The 20,367-nt window shown below is 67.3% G+C and overlaps 1 protein-coding gene across 4 annotated transcripts in view; it reads right to left on the bottom strand.

The window, feature by feature from the left end:
- Window positions 1-20,142, bottom strand: part of SYT7 (synaptotagmin 7) — a 32,512-nt gene extending 12,370 nt beyond the window's left edge. For 3 of the 4 annotated variants that reach the window (XM_087740911.1, XM_087740921.1, XM_087740931.1), the window contains exons 1-5: window positions 20,055-20,142; window positions 7,873-7,976; window positions 5,593-5,672; window positions 3,701-3,832; window positions 2,920-3,135 (exon numbers count right to left, since the gene is read on the bottom strand). In XM_087740911.1, the coding sequence (XP_087597037.1) occupies window positions 2,920-3,135; window positions 3,701-3,832; window positions 5,593-5,672; window positions 7,873-7,976; window positions 20,055-20,085 (563 nt within the window). In that variant the 5' untranslated portion in view covers window positions 20,086-20,142. The remainder of the gene's footprint in view (window positions 1-2,919; window positions 3,136-3,700; window positions 3,833-5,592; window positions 5,673-7,872; window positions 7,977-20,054) is intronic. The other variant, XM_087740941.1, reaches the window with a different exon arrangement.
- Between the last annotated feature and the right edge of the window lie 225 nt (window positions 20,143-20,367).

Genomic DNA, 20,367 nt, shown 5'->3' with positions numbered 1-20,367 from the left:
CGCCGGTGGCACGGGGCTCTCGCACCGCCGCCATCTCGCCCAGGCGCCGTCCCGGGCTGCTGGGGGGCTCGGCCGTGGCACCGCAGCACCCGGCCGGCTGGGTGCCCTCCCGCTCCCGCAGCTGCCGCACAGCCGGTGCCTTCCCAGCACGCCGGCCAACCTCGTCTGTGAGCTAATTAGGCTGCTGCGTGAAGGCAAATCCCACGGCGCCCGCTCACGTGCTGCCAGCCAGCCCGCCCCGTCCCCATCCCTCCCAGCCCAGCACCCAGCCGCCAGCACCCTCATCGCCGGGTCTCAGCATCCCCTGTCTTGAGGGACCGTGCTGGCCAGGGGCTCCTGCAGCGATGGGAGGGCCGAGCCCGCCGTGGCCGTGGCATGCCAGCAAGCCGGGTGTCCCCAGGGCCAAGCCAGGCTGCCAGCGGAGAGGGACCCCACTGGGGTGGGAGTCTGGCCACGCTCCCAGTCCCCTGATCACGGGATGGGAGGTCATGGGGACATGGCCCCGGCAGGACGCGGAGCGCGGAGAAGCCCAGCCGTGGGCGGACGGGCTTCATCTGGCCGGCGGACAGGGAAGAGCGGGCGAGAGGCCAGCGGGAGAAGCGGCAGTGCCCATTGCTGGCCATGCAGTCGGCCGCACACCGGGGCGGCAGCACATGCGTGGCACGGCCCATGCAGCTGGGCAGGAGCCCCGGGGACGGCGCTGATGCAGCCTGCAAAGCTCGTGGCCATGAGATCAGGGCGTCCAACCAGCCTGGCAAAAGCCCTTGGGGGTCCTCGATGCACAAGGGCAGGGGACCACCGCCCCGCCTGGCACTGAGGAGTCGCCTTCAGCAGCAGCCCCTGACCTTACCCCAGTCCCTGTGCCGCCCGGGGCTGGCCGGGGTGCCAGCTGAAACCGCGTGGCGAAGCTGTGCCGTCGTGCATTGCCAGCAGCGGGGGACAGAGAGGGAGGGGGGAAGGATAAATAGCTTAAAAAAAAAAAAAAAAGAGGTGAAGAAAGAGTGAAAGGTGAGAGAAAGAGAGAGAGGACAGAGGGAAGGTGAGAGGAGCGGAGAGCTGGGACGGATCCGGCCCCACGACCGGGGCCGAAGGCACGCGGGGCACTGCCCGGGCGCGGCACCACCCCCATCGCGCCTGCCGCCGACCTCCTTTCGCTTTCCTATCGAATCCTAAATTAGTTCAATTTACAACCTCTCAGTCACAGGAAACTAAATCTGGCTCCTCTCGGCCCGGCGCCAGCTGGAGGCGCGAGCTCCTGCCAGCACCGTGCCAGGCAGCAGCGCACCCTGCCCGCACACCCTGCCTGTGCCTGCCCGGGTGCCCCCGCTACCAGGGGAGGGGTACAGCTGCCAGACCCCCAGCTCCCCCCCCATGAACACCCCCAAACCCAAAGGCTCTATGCAGAAGAGATGCTGAAAGGCAAGATGCTTCGCCGGCAGCTTCCTCATCCCCTTAACTCTGCCCTCGCCGCCTGCGCCAGCCCAGCGCACCATGGCAGACGGACGGACGGACAGCTCCCAGCCCCTCTGAGCAATGGAGCTACCAGCCAGGACAGCAGAGCCCATCCCCACGCCGGTGCTGGCCCAGCTGGTGCGGCATGGCCGCCGGCACAGCCCGGCTGTGAGTCAGCGGGAGCGGAGATGCCGAGCGGCATGCGGGCGCGTGTCCGCGGCTCTTGGCACGGCAGCTGCACAATGCCTTTTCTTAGCCGGCCTTCGCACATCCCGCCGGAGGAGCGCGGGCTCCCAGCGGGTTTCGCTTCTCCGCCGAGACTGGGTATGGCTGAAGGCTGCGCAGCTCCCCCTCTTCCTCGCCTCTCCCTCCCGCCTCCCAGCAGCTGAGCCGGAGCACACCAGCATCATGCCAAACGGGAAGCCACGGCTCCAAACGAGATGGACACCAATCTTTGGGGCTCCAGGTGGCATTTGGGATTTGTCCAAGGTGGCAGGACTGGCCTTTCTCTTTTGAAAAGGTTTTCTCCCTGCCGACAAGGCTGGAAGAAGCAGCGGGGACAAGGCACGCCAGCCCTGGGAAGTGCCTTTGCCGTCACCACTGACCTCTCCCAGGGCGCCGGGGCCGCTGCCGGGACCCGCTGGCTGCTCAGCTGGCAGCATGGCGCTCGGGCTGCCGCGCAATCGGAGGCTGCTGAACCCCAGCACGGGGAACTGGAGCTGAGATCAGAAACATAGGACGGAGCCCACAGCCAGATAAATCACCGCCACCTCCCCTGGCAGAGCTACGGTTGCTGCCAGCAGCAGAGGGTCTCACCGAGACCCCTGCCCAGCCTGCCTGGGCCACGAGCCCTGCAGAGCGTGCCAAAGCTCCGCTTTTCCCCTAAATCTGAGAAACTGCCGACTTTCCCCAACTCTCCCCCAGCATCAGGTGGTGGAGCCACAAGCAAGGTGCCGGCGCCGGGTCTCGTGGCTGTGCCGTGGGTCAGGGGAGCGCCACGGAGGGAAGAGGCTGGCGATGCCAGGCACCATCCCTGATGGCCGCATCCCAGGGATGGGGGCACGGGAAAGCAGCTCCTGCCTTGGGGCTGTCACCAAGATGGTGCCCCCTGCCCCGGGGAGCCTCACCGGGGCCGCCGAGCTGCTTCCCACCGGCATCGGGCAAAGCCACTCTTGGCACTGGAAATGTGCCAGGGACAGCACCCAAACGCGCTCCTCCTGCCCGGGTGGGGCTTGAGCCCCGCAGCCCCCTCCTCCGCTCTCCCCGAGCCGAAACACTGCCGAAACGCTGCCGAAATGCCGCCGGGGGCCTGGGCAGCCCCTCGCCTCCCTTAGCGCGGTGGGCCAAGGGATCTCTCAGCGGCCCCCGTCCAAGCGCAGCTCACGGAGGGGAGCGGGCACCTGGGCACGCTGGCGGTGGCAGGGGTCCGTGCCGGGGTGCCGTGCCGGACCGTGCGTGCTCACTCACTTGGACAGGCTGAGCTTTCCTGCGGCCAAGTGGCTCTGCACCGTGTGCCAGCGGCCTCGTGCCGCCTTCCCCGCGCCGGGCTCGCTGTGGGCAGAGACGCTGCTCCTCATGCTGTCCTCGCCGAGCCGCTGCTTCTCCCCGGGGCGGCCGTCGCGTTCCCCCGCCAACCCCGCGGCGGCCGACGCCGTCAGCTTGGCCCCTGATAACAGAGAGCCACTGGGCCGGGCCGGCGGCCAGACCCCCCCAGACAGACAAGAAGGGAGCCGGACGGACAGATGGACGGACGTGGAGGGGGGAGCCATTTGATAGGGGTGGGGGGCACGAGGGGAGGGGGAGAGAGCCGGAGGGGGACAGACGGACAAGAGACGGACAGACAGACAGAGAGAGAAAGAGAAACATCAGCACTGCAAAAGAAAAAGGGGTCCTGGCCGGGGGGTGCGCGGGGGCCTTGGCAAAACCATCCAAAATAAAGGGGGGAGGAGGGCGAGGGTGAGGGCGGGGGTCCCGCTCGCCGGCAGCCCAGCCCCGGGGGGGACCCGTCCCCACGCCGAGGGGGTGCCCCCAACGCGCAACCCCATCCTGTGCCGCCGCGAAGAGAGGGGGGGACCCGCCGCGGCCCCGGCCGCCCCCGGGGGAGCGGGAAGGAGGGGTTGCTCGTCTCCATGGGGCTGCCCATGGGGTGGCGTGCGGGGAGCCCGGGAGGAGGAGGAGGAGGTGGAAGACGAGTGGGTGCTGCCCATATACTCACTAAACGGAGCAAACCCGGTAAGGAGAGACTCACTTGAGGGAAAGCCGCGGATCACCGTACGGGGCGTAAGGTGAAATGTTTAGTATAAACTCCTTGGGAGGGTAGGAGCTCCATTTCTGCTGCACTGTGTTGTCATTGTTATTCCAAAAGTCTCTGTCTAGATCGCTACAGCGGCCGGAGACCGGGGAGAAAGAAAAGGGAAATACAAGAGAGAGAAGCTGAATTCCTGCGAGAGGGGAGGAAAAGCAGCCCTCCGCCCCCGGAGCGCTGGGATCCTGCGGAGAGAGACGGGGCGCGCGGCTGCCCACCCCTCGGACACCGACACACACACACACACACACGGACACGGACAGACGGATGGATGGACGGAGCAGGGCAGAGCTGCGGAGAGACAGGAGCGGGCGGCTCCACCGGCTGGGAAGGAGAGAAGGATGGAGCGGGGTTAGAGAGGTGCCGGAGAGTGTGGTGCTGGCGCAGCGTCCCCGGCACGCGTGTCTGTACGTCCCCGGCATGCTTGTCTGTGTGTCCTTGCCTCCTCAGCAGCCAGGTCCTGGAAGCGCACGCTGCTTTGTCAACCGTGATGCTGCTGTGCGTCGCAGACCCCTCCAGGTCCCCTCCAGCTGAACCAGCCCACTGCTGGCATGGAGCCTGAACCTCCCGGCTCCGGCAAGCCACCCGCAGCACCCGCCACCCGGCCCGAGCTGCGTGCCGGAGGCTATGGAGCTGAGCAGTTCCCCGCTGGTACTGGGGGACTTCAAAAGCCACCGGTGCCCAGCCCTCACGCCCCTCATCGATGCCCACCTGCAGCTCTGGGTTGAGCCTGGCCACGTGGACCCTGCCAGAGCCGGGGAGGGCGAGCTGTGTGTGCCACGCCGTCAGGAGGGGACGTGCCTCCTGCTCCGGTCCCAGCTGGGCATGGCCAGCCCTGGGAGCAGCTGGCCAGGCTGTGCCCAAGCAGAGGGGTGCCTGAGGTAACCCCAGATGCCTGCACCCCAATATCACCCTGGGCAGGAGGCCAGGCCAGCCAAGGGAGGAGGTTTGGAATAGCCTTACTCCAGGCAGGGGCTATTTCCCTCCTGGTGCTCCAGCCCCGGCTCCTCCCAAGAGCCCTGCAGGGTGCCAAGGGGTGCGGGGGGCAGAGCTGGGGCGGGGGTGCCCCGGAGAGCCCCTCCGGCTGCCAACCCCCCGCCTCACTCCCTACCCATCGCCGTGAGATGCCCCAGCTCCCTCCTTTTCCCACTGCCCGTGGGCTGCAGAGCCGTGGCAGCCACGCACACAGCGGGGCCGGGGAGGGCTCCATCAGCGGGGCAGGGCTCAGGCTCTGCGTGCCCAGAGCCAGGGCATCCCCGGGGACACCAGTGCTGAGGTCCCCATGGCTCCATCTGGTCATGCCTGCAGCTCAGTGGGTGAGCCAGGAGGGGTACCCGAAGGTGCTGGAAAGACCCACCAGTTCTCCCAGTCTCCCGGAGCCCCTCTCCCACTGGGGCTGGGGGACCAGGGGACGCCTCCGCCCTGACTGGGGGGACCATCCCATCCTGCAGGCAGCTGCAGGAGGAGCAGGGATGGGCAATGCTTTGGCATCACCCATCGCTCCGTCTCCCCACCAGCCCTCGCTGCTGCCGGGACAGAGCCGGGCCAGCAGCCGCTGCCAAACTCGCTCTGCCAGGGCTGGGCTGGGCACGGACCCTCCTCACTGGGAGCAGAGGGACGGCCACCTCTGTCCCCAAGGAGGGACCTCCCTGCTGCTGGCGGGGATGGCACCGATCCAGCACGTGTCCCCATGCTGGCAGGGCACCCACGACCGGGGGATGGCGTGTGGCAGAGGGCAGGGTGCTGAGCAGGCTGCGGCTGGGCCAGACCCGTGGGCAGAGGGGCTCCCGGTGCTGCAGCCCCCTGCCCCTCTCCCCCCCTACCCTGGCACCTACTTGATGGTTTTCTTTTCACTGCGGCCTCGGCTGGAGTCCGGAGTTCCCACGGTCTCCAGGGAAGTCTTGTAACGCTTACCCTGCGGAGAGGAGAGGAGAGGGGGGGTCAGGGGGAGGCAGGGAGACCCCCACCGCCCCGCAGAGCATTGCAGCAGAGGATGGGGATGGGAGCTTGGGTTTGACCTGGATTTTGCCCTTTTCCCTTACAGCCTCCCGGTTGCCAGGCTCCGTCCCACTGAGCCGGGCAGCAAAACTCCCAATAGCTTCATCCCTTGGCCCTTACGAGCCAGCAAAGGCATGGGGGAGACGCTGGCCTGGCCACCTTGGCTCCCGGGCACCGTCCCCAAGGGACTGGAGGGGGCTCATGCCTGGCATCGCCCCAAGGATAGAGCAGCAGCCGCCGCCTGTGTACCCTTCCACAGCCTCACCAGGGGAGGAGCGGGTAATTTTAGGATTAATTGAAGCTGAATTAATTGAGTTCACCTTCCCCACCGAAAGGGAAGAGCTGCCATATGATAATGAAGCAAGCGCTCGCTCCTAACTGGGGCTTGTAATCAGGGCACTTGACTGTGATTTCCGACAGCAGGTTCAGCGTGCTGCTCCAATGCAGGGCGGACAAGAGCGCAATTAATGCCAATTAGCGAACAATTAGGAGTGGAGGCTGCTCTGCGCAGGTGCGGGGAGGCCAAGGTGGGATGGGAGCAGCTGCCGGAGCAGGCTGGGGTTGCAGACCAGCCCTCCCACCATGGTGGCCTGGGACCTGCGAGCATCCCTCCTGCAGGAGCCAGCCCTGTGTGCAGTCTGCCCGTGAAACGGAGAGTATTTCTCCCTTCTCCTTCTCCCCAACCTCATCACCTCTGCACAGAGCCATCTCCTTGGCGGTGCTGCGGCAAAGGACTCCCTGCATTCACAGCACGGGTGTCCTTGGACAGCCACCGGCTCATCCTGCCAGGAGCTGCGAGGATGCTGGATCTCCTTGGCTGCCCACGGGCTAACCCTGCCGGAGGCACAGGGATGCCAAACTTTCTTGGATGCCCATGGGCTGTCCTGGAGGGAATCAGCCCTGAGCTCAGTGTTGTCCCCAGCTGACCATGGCACAGGGATCGTGGGGACACGGCGGCAGCGGCTGCTGGCCCACGCTCCCCCGGCACTAGCCGACCTGGGGCTGCCGCGCGGGCGCAGAGCGGGGCCAGCCCGGCAGCCGCTCAGCAGGTTTGGCCGTGGTTCCCACGCAGCCGTTCCAGCTCTGCGCGCTGTCGAGGGCCGGCCAGGACGCGTCTTTCCATTCCCAGCCTGAATGCCTTCCCGGCCAATTTATACTTAATTGTTCCTCTGCCAGCTTCGTCCTTCAGCACAACGGGCCCTTCTCCTCCCCGGTGCTGAACCCTCCGCCACCTCTCTCTCCAGCCTGCCCTTCCCTGGGGGGCACCAGCCGGCCTTGGACACCCCTTCCCACCCACCTCCCCTCCCCGCATGCCACGGCGGCTCCCTCTGTCCCCACGCTGCCTCATCCCCGGCTGGACCCCTTCTCGCCTTCCCGGGGGAGCGTTGCCTTCCCGCAGTTCGAGGGGAGCCGCCGGCATCGCCGGGGTGGGCATCTCCCCCGTGGGAAGAGCCGCCGCCATCGTAGCACTTGACCCAGATTTGAATCTGATGGCGAAGGAAACGCGGTCGAGCGCACGGCTGGATCCTGGTGCCGGGCTGCTCCGGGAAGAGGAGGAGGAGGAAGGACGCAGGGCAGGAGGGAGCGCTGTCCCAAGCCAAAGGCTCTCCCACTGCAGTGGGGGTCGGGGAGGGAAGCCAGGTGCCCGGGGGTGCTGGGGAGCTGGGGTGGGGGGCACAGCGGGCGGCGGTGCCAGCTCACGGCGCCCGGCGCTGCCGGGGACAGCCTGGCCGCCTTCCCACGGGGCTCTTCCAGGCAGGAGCGTGCCCAGCAGGACAGGGGCCAGATCGTTACCGCTTGTCGCAAATATATATATATGTATTTGGAAACTTCCCTTTATGCTGCACAAACAGTTTCGCCCAAACATTTAATTATCACATCTCCTAAAGAGCAAAATAAAAGCTGCAGCCGGCACCCGCCGCAAACCACTCCCGGCAACTGCCTGTGCCTGCCAGCAGCCTCGCTGCCCAGCCGTGCACCCCGCTGCCCCGGTGGCAGGCATTGCCCCCCACCCAGCGGGACCCCCACCCCAGCCATCACCCGGGGGCAGCGGGTGACCAGGACCCACGTCCCAGTGCACCCCAGGACCCTGGGAAGAGAGGAGGGGGGACACTTACCAGTTTGCGCTGGCACCACTGGCAGATCCCGCAGAGGACGATGGTGACGCTAAGGCTGACGGTGATGATGGCTGAGACGAGGAGGACGTCGCGGGAGGGAGCCCCTGCGGGGGAGCAGAGCAAAGCCGCCGCTCAGCGAGGGGATGGGGAGGGGGGTCAGCCCCGCACCCGGGGGTGTCCCCGGCGTGAGTGTGAGTACAGCACCCTGCACGCAGCACCCGGGGAGAGCAAACGCAGGGAACAGGGTCCAGCTAACAGGCTCCAACCCCATGAAACACCCCGGCATAGTGGCCTCCCCGCTGGCCCCTTCCACTGGCTCCGGGCTCCCGGTGGGATGCCCCGGCCCCCAGCGCTCCCCGGGAGCTCAGGTTGGAGCAGAGCAAAGGCTTTAATCTCGGCCGGCACCCTGGGAGCGCTGGCATGTCCAGCAATGGTCGCAGCATCACCGCATGCCTCCTGCGGCTCCCACCACGCCATCTCGGCACAGCGGCTGTTGTTTCGTGTTGCTTCACTTTCCTTCACTTTTCCCTTTGCTTTCCTAATCCCCGTCCCTTCCCCTTGCCCATCCCTTCCCCTTTGCTCTTTCCCTTCCTAATGCCCATGCCTTCCCCATCCCCATCCTTTCACCTTCTCCATCCTCTTCCCCTTTCCCTTCCCCATCCCATCCTTTTCCCATCCCCTCCAGACAAGCCATCCCCAGTTTCCTTGCTGGATCCATGCCCTTTCCATCGGTGCCCCGCAGCCACCCCACAGTAGGGGTTCCCTCTTTGGGTCAGCCAGACCCACACAGACTCACCCCAAATGGCTGCTCCTCCCCAGCCTGGCCATGGGGACAACCTTGGGGACCCCAAAAATGGGGGTGGACCCCTCTGCTGCTCCAGCATCACCCCCCGCGGGCGCTGGGGATGGTTACAGGGCCAGGCAGGCATCTCCCACCCACCCTGCTCCTGTCCTGCACCCAAGCAGCCCCGTGGGCAGGAACACCCCTCGCCAGCCCCTGAGGGACCTGCCCTGCCTCCCCCCACGGCCCCCGCCCCGGCACAGGGTGTCCCCGGCATCCGGCAGCCCCGGCACAGCCGCCGAGCTCATGGCCATGCCGCCAGCCAGCGTGATGGCCCTGGCACCGTGGGAGGATTAATAGGGACCCATGGTGGCTTGGGGGGGGGCAGTGGGACCCCCAGCCCAGCTCAGCCCCGTCCCCTCCAGGAACCCCCCGTTGTGGCATCCCTGCGGGGACCCCGCAGCCAGCTCTGCACCCCGGGATCCGGACAGGCCATCGTTCGAGCCACAGCCGGCAGTGGGAAGCGGCGTGGCCGAAGCAGCCTGCCTGTAGCTGTACTGCAGTATAAATATTAAACAATAATCGTTAATAATTAATTCGCCCGCAGACCTTGTTATTGTAATGAAATTTGCCAGTGGCTCAGAGCCTGGGATGAGTCAGAGCGGCCTGGGCGGCCGGATCAGGGGCTCAAGCATCCCCCCAGCACACGATGGGGTCCCCGGTGCCGCCACCAGCCCGCTCCCGCCCCGGTGTGCAGACGGGTGCCAAAGCGGCCGCAGCACCGGCAGCCCCGCAGCCTCTGGCGGAATAAAAAAAGAGAAGCCAAGGGGATGGTGGCAATAAAGGGGAGTTTTATCAAAGCCGCACGACGGGTGCTGAGCCCCTGCCAGGGTGGGATGGAGCGGGCAGGAGGGTGGGGAAGTCGGCCCCGGAGGTTTTGGGGGACAGGGCTGGGGGGTCCCGGCTCCTGGGCCACAGCCCGCCCCCCGCCAGCGGCACAGCCAGCCGGCACACACGCTCCCTCCATCCAAACCCAGCAAGGGGGGCCACTCCATCGCTCCTCGGTCACGAGGAGCCTGTGTATAAAACTCACTTAGCAACTGTTGCCTAGGAGGGAATTTGGGACCAGCCCTTAATTTCAAACATTTATAAACCTGAGCTAGATAAGCTGCCGGGGGGATGTAAAGCAGCTGAGCTGGCGGGGAGGGCTGGGGCAGCCCCCCCGTGGGATGCCCAGCTCTCAGCGGTGCAGGACCCTGACCAGTTCAAGTTTGGCACATGGGCTAGCCGGGCAGGCTGGCGTGGCTAGGAATTGGGGTGAGCCCTCCTCTGCCCCCCCAAATGCCGGCTCACCCCCCCGGTGCTCCCCACAGCCCTGATGCCTGCCCGGGAACACCGTGACATGCCGAAAGCAGGGTGCCCTGCCTGGCTGCCGCACAAGAGGCACGCTAATGACTGCGGTGAGCGTGACCCTCGCCATAACCCCTCCGGGCTTAGCCCGGAGCTTCAAGAGATGCTTCAATCCTTGCAGGGTCAAGTTCATCCTCAATGTAATCTGGCGAGAGGGAAATCAAAGGGGAGAAGGCGAGGGGAAGGGATGCGCGCTGCCTGCAGAGGTGCTGGCATGGCACAAATGAGGGATTACCCTGCTTAGGAAGGAGAAATCCAGTGCGGTGTCTGGACACTGCCACCGAAGGGGTTGGAGAGGGACATCGGTGCGTGCCAGTTCCCATGTGCAGTACCTGCCCCTGGCCAAATTCCCCGTGCCAAGCTGCCACCGCAGCCCCACACCTGGCATCACCCGGTGAGCCTGATGGTTACGCCGGCAGGGACCTGCCTGCCCAGGGAGCTCCATGCCGCGATGCTGGGCGCTTATTGACGGCGTGGCTCTTAGCCCCCAGCGACCTCCAGGCTCAGCCACGCGGGTCCCTGTGCACAGGCGGGTGCCAGCCCTCCCTGGCACAGACACATGTCCCTCAGCCCATGCTGGCCGTGTCCCCAGGGCTGGGGGAGAGATGCTGGCCCCCAGGCTGCTACCGCCCTCAGCATGATTTAAATGACTCGTTTTCCGGGCAATTAGCACTGGTTAATTAGAGAAGCTGAGCAGAGCAGAGCTTCTGGCTTGTCCCCAGCCCTGGGTCCCTGCCCCGGGGCGCTGCGTGGGGTCCCCATGCCAGCAGCATCAGCTCCCCGGTGGGGATGCTTGGCATGGGGATGCCGCGGGGATGGCCACGGAGGCTGGGGAAGGGAGCGGCACGGCGGCGCGGCCCTGCGGCCCTTTCATCAGTATTCCATGCCGCTTGATGGAATATAATTCCACTTTTACAGCCAGTTATTGATGAGGGGATTACCTGCCTCGTTAGTGCCGCAGATCTTCAGTGTGGGATTTGCGGGGTGCTGCATGAGCAGCAGCCAGTTGAGCCAGGGGAGAGGGTCCCTGTGCTGGGGGAAGAGGGTCCCCGTGCCAGACCACCCTCCTGCGAGCCTGCACCTTGGCATGGAGGACCCATGCGTTTGGCCAAGCACCCTCCCACACCCTTCGGAGCCCCCCGTGCCCACAGTCCCCCGGGTGCTTGGGAGAGGGAGCTGTTGGCGGCGATGGCAGCGTGCTGCTGCATGCCCATCTCCTCTAAGCCGCTGCTCCTGCAGGCGTGGGATTAGCAAGCTCCGGAGCACGAGCGAGCTCTGGCCTTTGTGGCTGCAGAGGAAACACTTCAAAACCCGACCCGAGCACAAGTGAGAGGCGCAGAAATCCGAGAGGGATTATTCTCTTCTAAGCAGCGTGTAAGCCGGAGATCCTGTAAAATCGGCCCGGCGGAGGCGAGGCGCTCGCGGCAAGAACTGCTGATACCAACGGATTCAACACGCGGCTGAGCACCGGCTCCGGCGATGCACGGGGAGGCAGCCCCACGCCAGGGTGGCAATGGGTGCTGGTGCCATGGCAGAGCTGGGCACCCCTGTGCAGGCAGCCCAGCCCAGGGACGCCCTGCGGTGCCCCAGCCTGCTCCCATCTCCTCCCTGGCCTCGGTCCTCGTCTTGGTGGCTTTGTGCCCTTCAGTGGCCCTGAGCATCCTGGTGGCTTCGTGCATCTCGGTGGCTTTGCACATCTCGGTGGCTTTGCACATCTCGGTGGCCCTGTGCATCATGGTGGCTTTGCACATCTCGGTGGCTTTGCACATCTCAGTGGTTTTGCACATCTCGGTCGCTTTATGCATCTTGGTGGCCCTGTGCATCTCGGTGGCTTTGCACATCTCGGTGGCTTTGCATATCTCAATGGTTTTGCGCATCTCAGTTGCTTTGTGCATCTTGGCCCTGTGCACGCTCAGCTCTCCAGGACAGACATCGCTCGAGTCCGGCACAGTGAGACCCTCCCGCTCAAGGGCAGCCATGCCCCTTTCCCCACCGATCCCCTTCCCCGCACGGCAGGGACACCCTGTCTCCCTGTGCCCGTCCTGGCACTCGGACTTGACCGACAGCTCCCCCATCACCCCCAGCTCCCCACCATGGACCTGCACCAAAGCCCACGGCCCTGGAACAACACTTTCCACCCTGGCACGTGGCAGCGCTGGGAGGGCAAAGCACCTGTGAGGGGCACCCAGCTCCTCGCTATTCTCCCAAGCGAAAGGCTCCTGCACAGGATAGAGATGCTGGAAATCTCTTCCATGGAGTGGCAAGTGGCCAAGGGCTTTGGACGAGTGGTGGGCACAAGCTGACAGCATCTGCCAGCACCAGGGCTGGGGCCGATCTCTCCACACGTACCCCAGCGAGGATGGCCCCAGCCAGGCTCTCAGGGCCATATTTTTGAGTGCAGAGCCCAAAATGCCCAGCTTGGGGTGGGCACGGCGTCTCCCCTGAGGCTGCTTGGTATTCCAGCCCCATCTCCCCAAGCATCCTCCCACCGGCGAAACCCATTGATGCCAAGTACCCAGGGGGAGAAATCAAAGCTGCACGGAGCCCCCCCAGCCCCAGCCGCCCGCTGCGCTCTCTGGAAGAGGCGATCAAAGCCTCTCCCCGCAGCCGACACGCCACAGCTCCACGCAGAGAAACTTCTCCCCGTGCCAAGCCGCCTGCCACCGCCGCCGCCGCCGAGCAGGCGCCCAGCGTGCCAGCCCGCGCCGCTCGCCGCCTCGCCAAACCGGCAGCGGAAACGCGTGTGCGCCCGGGGAGGGGGGAGCGGGAGAAGGTGCCAAGCGAGCGGCACTTCCCCACCACCACATTTTGCTGCGAGCCGTCGCCGCGAGCCGTGGAGGGACGTGACGCTGAGCCCAAATAGGGATGATGGTGCTGGGGAGGGAAGGGATGGGGCAATGCTGTGGAGCAGGGGGATGGGAGGGGGCCTGATCCTGCCCCGCATGGCATCGGAGCATCCCCTTGTGCCGCGGGAGGGCCGTGCCGTGGCGGACGGCCACGGGGTGGGGAGCGAGGCGGCCGCTTTGCCATGCCGGGGCTTCCCAGATGCTGTTTGCCTGGTGCCAGGCCGTTAATTCCTCCTCTTCTCATCCTCCCACTCATTTGCTAGATATTTCCCAAACCTCTTATTTTTAGGTTGCAGCTGAAAAGCTGTGAATTTGCAGCTTTCGCTCCTGTGCAGGATCCCGGGCACAAGGCGGGTGGGAGCAGGGCAGGACCACGGCGGGGCTGCCCGGCAGGCAGAGCAGGCAGGCAAAACCCATGCCCCCAGTGCAGGCAGAGGGAGAGGAGCCAGGGATGGGGGCGCTGCCAGGATGCAAACCTCCAAGGTGGGACGAGGCCTCGCTGCCATCCTTGGAAACAACCCGCCGGGCGTTTTGGGGCTGCTTTGAGCCAGGCTTGGTGTGCCACGAGGCAGAGCCGGGCAGCCGCAGAGCCGGCAAACTGGAGGGCTGAGACGGCTGGGTCCGGCGGTGCCACCCCCCCGGGGGCTGTCGGGGGCTGCGTGGGCACAAGCTGCTCGGAGGGCGACATCGGCAGCCCCACGGCCATCCGGTTGCCCCGGCGGGTTGCTGGCCAGTGTCCCACCATCGGACAAGCCTCAGGAAAGAGGACCAGCGCGGCACCACAGCTCAGCACTCCAGGCGTGCCCGGGGTGAGAGGGAAGGGAATGGGCGTCTGTTCTCCATCTGTGCATCTGTCTGTCTATCCATGCGTCCCCCTCTCCAACACATCCATCAATCTCTCCATCCATCCATCCCTCGTACACATCTGCTTCTCCATCCAGCCATCTGTCCATCCCCCGGAGCTGTCAATCTGTCCGTCTCTGCCTCCCCACGCGGAGCTGCCTGCCCCGGGGGCTTTGCCTCCGGACTTTCACAGAACCCCCCGGCGTGGTGCTGCCTCCTCTGCCGGAGACCCCGCGGGATGGGTCGGCCGGTGCCAGGCACCCAGCGAGCAGCACCCCGTGCAGGCACCTCTCCCCCAGCACCCATGCGCCCGGTGCTGCAATAACACCAAGACACCCAGGCCCGGGTGCAGCCAGACATCCCCTGTCCCAACCTGCTGCCATGCACGGACGTGTCCCTCGGGTCCTGGCGCCACAGTGAGGGGCAGAGTGAGAAACCTGTGTGATGGAGGATGGGATGGGTGTTTTGCCATTGAAGCCGTCAGGTCCCTGGTGCACCCAGGTTTCATTTCACGCCACCTTTGCGAAGCAAGCCCCCGCTCCCGGTTTGGGTATGGCACTGGGGGTGCACACCAGTCACACAGCCCCCCCCGAGGCTGGTGGGCACTGCAGCCGTCAGTGCACCACCATGGCAGGGTTCATCCTTCTGCCACGGGCCGTAGCCACCGGGACGGGCTCAGCCCACGACTCCCCAGGGAGAGGTGAGCCAGAGCTCCCAGCACCCTGCGGCTGCCCTCAGCACCTGCCCCCGAATCAGCCCGGGCACGGGGAGAGGATGCTCAGGGCACCCAGCGCCTCGCCAAACCCCCAGCCGGGCAGCGCTGCCCGCCGGTATCCCCCCTGCCTGCGCTCTCCCAGCACGCTGGCAGCTGCCGGCGCGCCGCAGCCGTGCCTCTGCCCTGCTCCGGTATGCAGCCGGCGTGCAGGATGCATGCACGACACGTTCACGTGCCGCTCAGTGAAGCCGCAAGGCCCCGGGCGACGCACGCACGCAGCCGCCACCGGCCCCGTGGCAGAGCGGACCCCCCGGCACCCTCGGGCGAGCCCCCTGCGCCGGCTGGGGCTGCCACCCATACCCACTCCGGGGCGGCCGCAAGCAGGAACTAGCGGCGGAGGGAGAATTTGGCAAGTGAAGGCGCTCCTTCCCCCGGTGCTGGGCTATTTTTGGCCGAGGATTTCCGGAGAGGCATGTGGTTTCTCTGCCTAGTGGTCCCCACCGCATCTCTCCTCCGGAGGAGCACCCGGACCAAGTCCCATGGGGTTTCCATCCATCGCCCTCCCCATTTCAAACCCGGCTCCTGACAGCGATGCCCCTCGACCCAGGCGGGGCTGGCTTCTGCTCAGCCCCTGCTCCAGGTCATCTCTGCCCCAAAACACGAGCCCTGCAGCCCTGGCCGTGCCTGTCCCCCGCAGCCCCCAGGCATCGCCCCCCACCCCGGCGGCAGCCCCAGCCCTACCTCACCCGGGCACAGAAACCTCTCCCAGCAGCGGTGGCAGGCACGGAGGAGCAGGCTGGGCTCTCACGCCGAGCGGCACTGCCAGCTCTCTCGCCGCCACGTCGCCGCCACCACTTAGCCTCTCGCCCCAGGGCCCTCCATCATTCCCGGGCACTTCGGGTGACAGCGGGAGAGAGGGAGGCAGAAAGCCAGAGGCTCCCGGGGACAGGAATGAGCAAGCTCCGTGTGCCGTGCACAGCCTTATGAACCCCCCCTTGCTTCCCCAGCTCCCTGACCCCCCCGGGCAGTGCCCCCCAGCCTGGGACCCACGCCGACGCTGAGCTTTGCAGCCAGGAAGGCCACCATGGGGACAGGAACCCTGCAGAGAGCTCAGTGCCAGAGGGATGCTCAGCATCGGCCGCAGCCTCCAAACCAGGGGCCTGGCGGTGCTGGGGGAGGAAGAGGAAGGCTGGCGGAGAGCAGACGGGAAGACGGAGAAACACAGCTCAGAGGGGAGGAGAGAGGAGGCAGAGGAGGGGAACAAAGGGCTGAGGAAGGCCCCAGATGGAGGACTGGGGACACGGAGGTGTGGGCAGGTGCCTGGGGGACGTGGGGCTGGTGGAAATCCTCCTGCAGACCTTGGCCCCTGGGGTGCATCCTCCTCCAGTGACACAGGCTGAGACCCTGGGGGAGTGGGGACAGCCACCCGTGGGGGAGCGGGGACGGTCACCCATCGCCCCCCCACAGCCACCAGCATCCCACAGACCCAGCCGGAGGGGAAGGGCTGCCCGGACCTCGTTTCATGGGTGCCTGGAGCCCCCCAAACTGCAGCTTCAGGGCTGTCCCCACAATGTCCCCCACTTGGGTGGGCAGGGAGAAGGGCTGCTGCGCTGAGCCGTCCCTCCGCCGCCGCCCCGGCTCCATCTCCGTCAGCGCGATCGGCCGCTTCCCTTTCAAACCTCATTAACTCCCCCCAAGGTGACCCTCTCCCTCCTGCAGCAGGGCTGCGAGCCGAGCTGCCCGGAGCCAACAGGAGGGGATGGGGTGCTCGCAGGGCACCCCGAGCTCGCAGGAAGGCGCAGAGCACCCCCGTACCATGACCAAGCTGGCACCCGCAGGGCTGCAGGACCTGCTGCTTGGCACAGCCCGACCCGCCGCCCCCCAAGCCCACCCCGGCCCCACACATCCACCCCGGCCCCCCAGTCGCAGCCCGGGGAGCCCGGCCCCCGCTCGACGCTTTCGCTGCCGCTCTGCCTTTGCACACAATCCCTGCGCGTCGGCCCTGCCGGCGGCTCTTCGAAAGCCCTTCCCCTGCTGAATCCATCTATAATAGATATTGTAGCTGAGCCCCCAGGGGCCGGGGGGTGGCAGCGATATTATCTGCATCTGTCTTCATTCCCCGCTCCCCCGCCCTTCCCCGGCAGGCTGAAAAGCCGCGAGATCAGGCGGTGGAAAGCCGCCTCCAGCTCCTCTCCTGCTCCTTGGCGTGGCGGGGGGGGGATCAGGCAGACCTCCCAGCCGGACCCCCTGCCTGGCTGCAGCCCCCGGGCCTGTTCTTGCTGTCCCCTGGCTGTGCACGGGGCCCTGGGACACGCATGTCACACGTCTGCGCAGGTCACCCCCTGGGTAGAGGGAGGCTGAATGGCTCGGAGGTGGTGGGGGAGAGAGTGAGAGCCCGCAGGACCCCTGGGAGGGAGCGGGCGAGAGAGGCCCCGGGGGTGCTCAGCACCCCACGAGGATGGGACGGAGCTGCTGCGGGGGGACGTGAGCCCCAGGGGACGAAGGGACAGGGTGAGGCTGCAGGGGATGCTCCGAGATGCAGGCAGGAGCATCCCCTTCGCTTGAGCCCGCTCGCAGCGCAGCAGAGGGGCTGGGGGCCAGCAGAGAGGTGAACCCCAACCCCGAGCAGGATGGGGGTGCCAGAGGGGGGTGCTGGAGCCGCCAGCGCTGTGCCTGCGCCGTGCGGGACGCGTGGCTGCAGCAGGTGCCTGGCTCCCAGCGAGGCCGGCCAGCCCGCGCGCTGCCAGCCGCCTGCCAGCCCTCCGCTCTTTGTCTGCCTTCCCCGGCTGTCGCGCTTCCCCTTCATCCTCCCAGCCGCTCCCCGCACGCCCCGGCCCCCGCCTCGCTCCTCAGGGGGTTTTAGCTCATTTTGAACCCAGCTCTCGGCTTTTGTCCCAGCCCCAGGGACCCGCTCCCACGGCCCCCAGCACCCGCCGTGCCAGCGCGCAGACCTCTCCATCGCCCGCCCTGAGACAGCGCTGGGGGAAAACAGGCAGCTGCCTGCTTATTGATTCACCACCTCCATCGGGGCTGCCGCGGCACGGCTCTGCTCGGCACACTCCCTCCGGAGCCCCGGAGGATGGGGATGTGGGGGCCTGGGGCCCCCCAGTACCTCCTTGATGCCCTGAGAAGATGAAGCAGTTGGGGTGCAATCGCCTCCCCGGAGAGGGGACAGCTGGCGTCGGCAGCGGGGACGGGGATGGAGGGGGGTCTCGCATCGCAGCAGGGAGGAGGGAGCTGCCCGGTGGCCCCGGAGCCAGCGTGGGTGGCGTGGGGGACATCCGTCCCTGTGGCACAGAGGGCACCTTTGTCTTCAGACCCAATCTTTGCTTCGCACTCAGCCATGGCTCTCCCGACACATCACGGGACACGGGTAGCTCAGGCGATGGCCCGCCGGCAGCACAGCCCCCCACGGCCCCCCAACAAAGCCGCCCAGCTGGAGGGAGCCGCTTTGGGAAGCGCCTCGGCTCAGTCCCAATTTCAAACACCTCTTGCCAGCCAACGCCAGGCTCCCTCAGGTGTCTCCCACCCCAGAACCAGACCTCCCACCCCCAGCATCACCTCTGAGCTCCACCTTGCCCCCCAAAGCCCCCTTTCCCTGGGCTGCAAAGCACGGCGCAGATGGCAGCAAAGTTTCCCGAATTTCCCCACACGGCATCTGCGAAACGCAGTCGGTGCCGGGGGCCGCAGCTGCTGTCCCCCGCACGGTGACACAGAGCAGGGGACGAGGCCGGTGCCACCTCCGGCTGAAGGAGCCGGGCAAGGGTTCGCGGTGGCACGGGCATTGCTTCACCCAGGGACACGGCGTGGCAAACTCCTGGCTCTTGCCAAACCCAGCGGGGGTGTGAGCCGCCAGCACCCTCCCAGCCTCCACCGGTGGGGGACAGACCCAGCGCCTGCACGGCACCGCGGCTGAGCAGCGGCACGGGAGGAAAACCAGGGGCAGGGGGAAACGGTGAATTAAGCAGACGGTGTCCCAGCACCCGCCGAGAGCTGCCAGCACGGCTGTCCGCACCCCCGGCCCCACCACGGCACCCCACAGCCCCAGGCACCACGGCACAGCCGCGGCCAGTGACGTGGGAAAACTCCCACGTGATGGGAGACCCAGCAGCCGGGGAGCGCGGGGTTTGGGGAAGGGAGAGGGGCTCTGCCCCCCACAAACCCCAGCAGCTCAGCCTCTGCCTTTTCACCTTGCAGCCTGCCGAGCAGCGCTGGCAGCGGCACAGGCAGCCGCCGGTGGCCCACCGAACACCAAGGGGGACATCTTGGTGGCAAGGGGGTAAACTGGGGGCAGGTGCAAAGTTTGGAGGGGAAATAACTTGGTGAGGACCTCGGGCACTAGGAGGGAAGGGCGGCCCTGCCAGCGGGGACAGACTGGTGTCCCCGCTCTGCCACTGACCCACCGGGTGACCTTGGGCCAAGCAGTCGGCAGTGCCATGCCGCGCTCCCCTGGCCGCAGGGCATCCCCGTGGGGTGGCAGGGACGGGGTGGCAGGGGACCGAGCTGCTCCCGGACTGCAGCGGGAGGGAGAGCTCAGCCTCCGGGCAGGTGGAAACTTCACCTCGAAGGTGGCTTGTCTGGAGCTGCCAACTCCTGGGCAGCACTGACGCCGTCACCTGCTGCGGGTGACAGCGTGTCGCGGTCCCCAGCGCTGCCCCAACCTGCCGGCTCCCGCAGGCCTGGCTCTGCCGAACGCCTGCTGCTCGCCCCAGCGACACCGGCAGCGCCTGCTCTCCCCGCGTCGGTGCTCCCCCGCGTCCCCGCCGGCACGTCCCCATGCCACCGCAGGACATGCTGTCCTTCTGCCCATCGGTGGCCGCTCCCCGGGACCCCACGGGTGAGGGCTGCCAGGCCCCGGTGAGCCGCGTCGCACCGGCAGCATCCCTTCCCCTCCGCACCGGTTGCCGGCAGCTCGGGCAACCCTCACCGGGCGGCTGCACGCCCAAAGCCTCCCCGGCAGCGTCCCAGATTCCTCGGTACGGGGCCGACCGATGCCTTCGGAGCATGAGCTCAGCAAAATGGCACTGGCGAAAGCCCCTTCCCCAGTTGCCCACCCCAGCAGGCGAAGGCGCAGCGGGACGCTGCTGGGGACGGGGGCTGGGGGACCCCCGGGAGGATGGAGGGGGCGAGCGATGAGGAGTGGGGTGATGCGCTGCCCGCTGGATGCTTGGCCAGGTGCTGGCACCCAGCGGGGCTGGGGGCTCACCCCGGGGGCTCGCCGGGAGGCTGGGGCTCGCCCCGCTCCGGGTGCTCCCCCGGGAGGGGGGGTGCTGGCCCCGCGGGTTGGGGTGTCCCCGGTGGGGGGACCGGGGCTCCAGCAGCTCTGCAGGGCGGTGACTCATTTGCAAGCGGCGGCGGTGACTTTCTCCCCAAACTACCGTAACTCCCCACCGGCCGCTCCGGCAGAGCCGCAGCCGGGGAGGCGAGGGGGGACCCGGCCAGCGGCCCCCGGGGCGGGGGCGGGGGGGGAGCGGGGCGGCCCGGTCCCACCGGTGGGGCCGGGCAGGGGAGAGCGGGCGGCGATCCCCGGTGCGGGTCCCTGTCCCCGGTGCGGGTCCGTGTCCCCGGTGCTCGGCGCTGCGCTCACCTGCGCTGGCAGCCTCCGGGTGCAGGTACATGGTGGCGGGCGGCGGGGAGCGGCGGGGCGGCGGGGCGGCGGCTGCCCGGTTCGGCGGGGCCGCGGCTCATCAGACGGCGGCGGCGGGAGGCGGCGGCGGCGGGGCGGGGGCCGCGGGAGGCGGCGGCGGGGCGGCGGGGGCCCGCATACGGCGGCGGGGGCCGGCAGCCCCGCGGAGCCCGTGATGCCCGCCCGCTGCCTGCCTGCCTGCCTGCCTGCCTGCCTGCCTGCCTGCCTGCCTGCCGGCGGGGTGCGCGCCTGTGTGCGTGTGCCTGGGTGTGCG

The sequence above is a fragment of the Nipponia nippon genome, unplaced genomic scaffold (genome assembly GCF_047370975.1).
Source record: "Nipponia nippon isolate SJK-2023a ecotype South Korea unplaced genomic scaffold, ASM4737097v1 scaffold_10, whole genome shotgun sequence".
Taxonomy (NCBI): Eukaryota; Metazoa; Chordata; class Aves; order Pelecaniformes; family Threskiornithidae; genus Nipponia; species Nipponia nippon.
Note: the sequence above shows the minus strand (reverse complement) of the source record. Positions and strands in the feature narration are given on the sequence as shown.